This window comes from Schistosoma mansoni, chromosome 1 (genome assembly GCF_000237925.1).
Source record: "Schistosoma mansoni strain Puerto Rico chromosome 1, complete genome".
NCBI lineage: Eukaryota > Metazoa > Platyhelminthes > Trematoda > Strigeidida > Schistosomatidae > Schistosoma > Schistosoma mansoni.
Window position 1 is genome coordinate 34,613,617 of NC_031495.1, and position 7,522 is coordinate 34,621,138.

General features: G+C 33.4%; 1 protein-coding gene across 1 annotated transcript in view; it reads right to left on the reverse strand.

Moving 5' to 3' along the window:
• Smp_037900 (family S12 unassigned peptidase (S12 family)) overlaps positions 1-5,098 on the reverse strand; it is a gene marked incomplete at both ends in the record, with an annotated part of 9,535 nt that extends 4,437 nt beyond the window's left edge. The window contains 3 exons of the mRNA XM_018794178.1: positions 4,516-4,706; positions 4,819-4,885; positions 4,928-5,098. Of these exons, the coding sequence (XP_018648616.1) occupies positions 4,516-4,706; positions 4,819-4,885; positions 4,928-5,098 (429 nt within the window). The remainder of the gene's footprint in view (positions 1-4,515; positions 4,707-4,818; positions 4,886-4,927) is intronic.
• Between the last annotated feature and the right edge of the window lie 2,424 nt (positions 5,099-7,522).

Sequence of the window (7,522 nt, forward strand, 5' to 3'; positions counted from 1 at the left end):
AAAGATGACTGGAACGAACAAATCAGGGTACGTGTATGTTTTAAATGAAAGCTTAGTACTAAGGAGTTTTCACTGTACTCTTCTTTTAATGCTATAAAGTTAATTTATTCGACATTTCTGCCAAATCAAAAACTTTTATCGATGCTTTGATATATTTATATTATTTTACATACATCTATCCTACGAGATCCAGACAATGTTTTATTTATTCATATTTGTGTTCCACATTAGGATTATTTACATTACGTTATTCCTTGTATTTCACTATATTACTGTTTAAATACGTAAATAATTATAATGTTTGTATCTACCCGACATGTAATTGATTACCTATGTATATAAACCATTAAGTAATATTCATCGATTTATTCGCTTCTACCTAATAACAGCAGTAACTTTTTTTCTATATATCGTCTTGATTTTAGAAATTATTGACAATGGATTTGTATCTTAAGTTTGATGCTACTAACCAACTTTAACGATTTTATCCTTATTCAAACATCTGGACTCAAAACCAAAGCCATAAAGAAAGTTCAATACTTTCCTAGTTTTAGTATTTCATTTTCGAACACAAGTATCATATGATATATACATGCCTTACAAAAGGGATAATACGAGTGTCTTATATCTACTAAAGCATTTAACATCGACATTCAAAATTCAAGACGGTCTGTTTAACTACCAATTGATTACAAATCGACTTTTTTTATACTGATAAACTTTCGTAAACATCTCAGTCTTTAACCTTCGATTTTAGTATTTATGATAAGAGGTTGGTTAACATTCTTTTAGTCATAAAGTATTCTGAAGATTTATCAATCTCTTCAGATATCCTATGACGTATCTTAATCCATCAGTCTATCAGGCAACATAATATTGAATCTACACGAAAAACATTTGACAAATAAAATCCTTCAACAAGATATGTGCAGGTTAGCGAAACGGTGATTACTTGACCAGTAATATACATTTGAATTGTTGATTAAAAAAAAGTTAATAATAAAAGTAATAAATTCTATCGATGAGACATTTGGATAAACTTGATCGAAAACGATTGCAACCAATTAATGTTTCTTTAGACTTAATGAGAATGATACAGAAGTTTTCTAGTCAATATTCACTGAAACAAAAACTTTAGTCTTACAAAAACTTAATGTAAAATACACTAAGATTTTAAAGTAATTTACTAATTAATGATAAGAACTTTACAAAACATTGAAAATACACTAAATCATATTTTAAATGAAGTGTGATTTTCTTTTGTTTAGTATTAATTCCTAAAATTTTAATTTTGTACAATAATTGTTTGGTAGAACTATCACTTTATTTTAATGTGATACAAAGGGGCACCAGATATATATGCGCCAACAAATCTCATTTGGTTTGTGTGAAGGCTGTGATACTGCCCGGGTGCCCAAACTGAAGCAGGTGGTTTTTTTAGGGGGCCACATCCGGAGCCTTCGACCTAAAGATCTGATCCACAAGGTAGTGGAGCATCGTAAGGAGATGCAGTCCCGTGGTAGTCGGTGACCAACGATTGATTCATACGCCATTTGTTCCTTCAGGATACTGGAGTCCATATGCACCATTGGTTTGGAATCAGGGTTTACCAACTCCCCCAAGGTGAACCCTCCGTGTCCACCGACCCGGTTAAAGCGACGGACATTCGCTTTTCGTCCTCTCAATTTTGTAAACAAATATTGTAGTTATTTTCTGGAAGGTAAATAAAATTTAATTCTGTTATGAGTTTTTGTCTATTGTTTAAATCCAAGTCTTTATCTGTTTTAAGTCTCACTTTTTGGGGTTATAAAAGGTGTTAAATGATAAAACAGTTTATGTAGGGTGTTGTTCAAAATGAAATTGCCTTTTTGGTGTCATTATTCTTTGATATTTTCAGATTATTTCTATCCGCTAATTAAATGATGATTGAGAAATAATAATCTTTCATAAGAGCTCAATAATAAGTGATAAATCATATATAATTTACATGACATTAGAAGAAGCCAATAATTACACTCAAACATTTAAAATTCCATAGCTGGAGAGGAGTTTGAAAAATATATGTCGGTGAGTGATACCAGTGTTCCTTAGCTTCTGAACCACAATCAAATATCAATAATTCAAACTTGGAGGGGAGAACAAGTGATAGACCTGGATCACGTTAAGTTTGTGAAATAGCTTATATTAAGCTGTTAGCTGAAAAAATACTTTCAGTAATTTTCGGTACAACTGTCTAGAATATCAAAGATCCCCATTGTGAAAATTAGAAAAACACATGTAAGCGAACAATTGTCTTCAATTAGATCGTCATCCGGTTTTTCTCTAATATACGTGAATGTTTATACGAAAATGTTAAACCAATCAAAGTAATTTGAGTCAATAATCACAATGAAATAGAATACGTCACCGCACACAATAGGTCAAAATACAAGTTGATAGTATGAACACAGGTGTACTGATAGTAGTAAGAATAATAAATTACGATTACAAAAGTCTTACCAATAGTTCAACATTGTAAATAGGAGGTCAAACTTGGTTAAATAGACTTAAAATAATCACCACAAAACATTGAAACCATTACGTAATAAGTGTGTAAATAATTAGATAGTGAAGAATACAAACGGAAAGAGGCGGAAAATTACAAACAAATAACGGATGTGAAAATAATGCTAGTGATAACAAAATTAAAAATAAAATTTAAGAAATAATAACAACATCATTTGTTAAGTTTTATCCGGTCATAGAAGGGATAGGGGGGTTACAAACCTCTTCTGTACACATGAATTAGAGTGAAATGTACAAATTCCTATGACTTTAGCTATATGAAGGAGATGGGAACGAATTCCGTTGGGAAATGATGGAGGTATGCGATAGATCACTCGAAATGATTTCGATTTATCTATATTGTGACCACTATCAATTAAATGTGTCAAGATAGAACTGCGTATTGTTTTTATCTGGGCCCTTCCCAAATCATGCAGGTAGATGTTCACTTATTCGTTGGTTAAGTTGCCTATTAGTACACTCGATATAGCTATCTCCACAGGAGTAACTGAACTTGTAAATGCGCATAGAGGAGGCCAACTCAGATAAATTTTCCTTCATTTGAGTAGACATCACTGGTCGACTCGAGAAAGTCAAATGTCTAGCCTAGATTTGTTCCATTCAGTGTAGATTAGACAGTTAATCAGCAGTTTCCTAAAGTGAAAAAAATACTATCTAAAATACATTTGAAATAATGCCCTAACTGCACAGTCACACAGTTTAAGGAGTAACATGTATGAGTGTGTAGTGACCTACTTTTATGACGAGGACGCGATTGGTATAATAGAAACAATTATTATTATAACCAATTGTACCAGTGATTGTTTTACTGTACCTGTTTGTTTAACTGTACCAAAGACACTTTTCCTTCCGTTGCCTGTGACCTTGCGCGAACTCGCTTCCGCTCGGCAGTTCCGCTTGTAATCTTTGGCACGTCTCGGTATTCTTTCGATACAACGAGATTGCCAACAAATAAACCATATTGCAACCATTAACAGCCTTTTGGCTTTTGGCCTACCGAAGGACCCAAGTCGATATCTGGCACGTAATTTTCCTGTAGTGGTGATCATAGTCAATCGCGACTCGACGCCATCTACAAGTGTATCAACCATATTACTTAGTTTTGTCAGCTTTGATGAGTTTGGATTCTGAAACAAGGTTCGTTCAATAACAGGCAACTTATATTATATGTTTATTTATCGAAAAAATGGATAGACCTAGCAACAGTGCATTGTGTATTAATTATTGTTGTGGAAACTGGTTATCAAAAGCAGAAGAAACACGTGTCTTCCCATAGATGTAGAAAAACTACTACCGCGTGATGAAAGTTCGACCTGGTTTAAGGTTTTAAGTAAGTACATAGGTTAAAGAAATCAAATGATGAAGTTGTTAAGCTTTAATGATGGTCTTTGAGATATATGTTATACATTTCAAACCACAAAGCATCGGTGAAGGAGTAACTTTTCACAGTGCTGACGCCAGCAATATATATAATCAATTCAGAAATTTAAATACTTTTTCTGAATTGTGTGTGGAGGCGTAGACTTCCTGATTGGAATATTTAAAGCGAATAAATATGATGGTTGTGGACATCTAAAAGTTTAGCTCAAAATTCATCCCAACAATGTGTATGTATCAATTCTACATTCTCTACATGTTGAAGATATTATTAAGCTATATAAATTATCAATATTTATCACTTGTTTTTTACACAATTGATTTGGAATTATCATATTCTTTATTACCTCAAATTAATAGAACTTCATTTCAATGCTGTGAATTGTGGCAGCTTGAATAAATGTATGTCATTATGCCACTTTCTATGTTGTTTCTATTGCTTGTTAACTTACCATCATTTAAGGTACATATGTTTTAAATGGACTAATATATGAAGGATTTAAGTGATAAAGTTTAAAAAAAATATGTTAGTTACATTTAGATAATGAAAATATTTAAGTTATATTTACGTACATATGTTTCATTGACTATTTTCTCCGGAAACTCAGGTAAATAGGACCGGATATCTTCGTCAAGATCTAACTTGCGTTGATCCAATAATCTTCCAACCAATAATGATGTAAACGGCTTACTAATACTCGCTATTCGGAATACTGTATTTTCATTTACTGGTACCATATGCTCAACATTGGCATATCCAACACCTTCAAAAAGTGCATAAACATTAGATTATCTAAAATCATATTTAAAATACAATTTCACAAAACAGTAAAAGTATGTTATACTTCCTTATGATAACATTAACTAATAACTAACCTTCTTGATAAATAATCTTCCCTGATAACGAAACACAGACAGACATACCAGGACAACCCATCTTTTCCTAAAGTATGAGATGTACAAAAGATTGTAAAGTTTAACTTACCTTGAACGTGTACACCATTTTTTGTGCACGACTAATGTAGTCCGTAATATAAGATGAATCCTGCCGATGATATTGATGTTGACGAGGCCTATGTTTTTTTGATGATTCATGGAATCCCGATGATATTTGAGATGCTAAAGCTGTCAAAACCAGTCCATTACGAATTTTCATAATTGAACGCTTTTAAAAATTTTCAAGCAACAATAGCTTTACAACTGGAACCGGATTCTAAGGAAAGTTGACTGTCAGCTTCTCTACAATGAAACCAAAAATAAGTTAGAATTATCCGCATATTTCTAAAACTTCGACAGTGTAATACACATCCATTCTAGATGAAAATAACACCAGTGAAAACTGATCGAATTTCCCGATGTATCCGAGGTTGGGCAGAATTCTCTTTGGTCCACCAAGGTTCTTGGTTTCTGTGTAGTTGTGTCACAGGACTAAGCTTTTCTATTCAGGTAGTAAAAAGACTGTAAACCAAGGTAAAACTACCATCTTGCGTAATGCATGTTTAATTGTTAAATTTTAGTATTTATATGTCTTATTTTTTTCTACCATTTAGACTTGACTATCAGAGAGCTCTCAGAAATTTAAGCAACTGAGATAAAATCATTTGTGTGCACTTTTGTTTCACACATAGAATCGAGAGTTATAGGAACTTTTCACCATAATACGTAGTATCAGCAACTTTTATTGACATGTTCAAAGTGAGATTGGATCTTCACAGTACTTCATGTGTCACTTGAACTCTTATCTTTGCCTGTGAAAACTGGAATACTCGTATTTAGTTATACGTCAGATGTCAATATCAATTTCCAGGAAGTTTTCATAAGAATTTGCGTGACTGGTAATTTATTGATGATCATTAGTTGTGCACGACCTGTGACACACTGAATTTTGGAAATAATCCCACGGATATCTTGTGGGATACCAGCTGATGATTTTCAATGGAAAGACATTAAGCATCACATGCGATATGTCTAAGTCGTTTTTCCACACAAAAGACTATTTTATTAGAAAAGCCCACGAGGAGTGACCTGTGTGTACAAATAATTTTTACTATTTGTATTCATCATTTACCTGTCTTTAACGGAAGTTATAATTGTTTAGTTAAAGATTATGCTTAAGTTGTTTTGAAAGATAAAAGTATCTAAGGTTCACCTATCCCCTTACAAATCTTCAGGTGGCTCACACATAACACAAAAATCTAGGAAAAGATAGTTTTTGTGAAACAGAAGGACGAGAATTTAACTCAGTATGAGATGATACTACACTAGTTTGACAAGAATAGATCCACAAGTAAGGCCTGATTTTGAGGTAGTTCTAAAACCCATTGGGTAAGCACGACCAATGAAAATGATCGTACTGAAAAAGAAGAGTGAGGGAATCAAAATAAGTGAATACATGCAGTTTCTAAGGTTAAACCCTATAGACATCATCACATTTATGATACACTTTTCACAGTGTGCGCAATATATCTCAGACTTAAGAGGACATTTGTATGCTCAAACATGGGTATACGTGCCATTGGACGAAACTATATTGCAGTAACAACCTTGAGCGGCTTTTCACCAATTCAAGAAACATTTTAGTTACAAGGGGGTTAATAATTTTATACCCATAGCTTTAAGTGAAGGTGTATACCAGATTCAAAATAACGTTGATAACCCATCAATTTATCCTGCTTCGGTTAGGGTGCCCGGCCAGTATTCCAGCCCTCACACAAATGATATATGTGACGCATACATATTTGATGCCTCCTTGTACCAATGTCCATGTGTTTAAATAAACAACAAAGACATTTGGAGTAGAAAATGATAGTTACCATTTAACCATAGAAAGTGTGGAATTCTGAGTTATGGAGAACAGATATATGGTGGTGAAAGTCAAATATGATTGGTCGCTGAGCGTGAACAAACAGGCACTCAGCCTACTGACTATCAAATATTTCATTACCTTTTCTGTCATTGATTTCTACTCCAGACTTACCGTGTGACTGCTTGTAAATGCGTTGAATAAAGTATTACCTAGTGTTAATCTGATTCTCTATTCTGGGTCGTGAATCCTGTATCTGATATAACGTGACTAGTCTCATCATTGTAATATATCTGAGAGGAAAAACACTTGGGACCTTCCGTTATATCAGAAACATCACTTTACCCAAATAAATGTAAAGCTCAGACGCTCAACTCAACATGTGAATTACGTATTAATTACATAGAGATTTCTGTGAAGACTCGAAGCTAAAATTGGCAGAACATCTCTCTCTTACCATTTCTAGATTTAGACGGGTATGAGGTTCCTAATAAAGAATTTGCTTACTGGGGTTGATCTTATCCTTTACAAGATATGTATACAACCTTTCCTTGAATAGTTAATTCGTCTTCTCAAACATGAATACCATGGACAAGATACGGGTGAAGAAGCTTCATACGTTGCTAGGGTACGACTAGGTGTAAATATCTATCCTCAGAACCTTTATGAAGCCGTCAGCTAATGAGCAACCTAATATTTTCTACAAAATAATACATAACCTCTTTCTTTTAACTTCCCACCCAATTATGATTCAGGACCCTCCTTATAGACTTATAA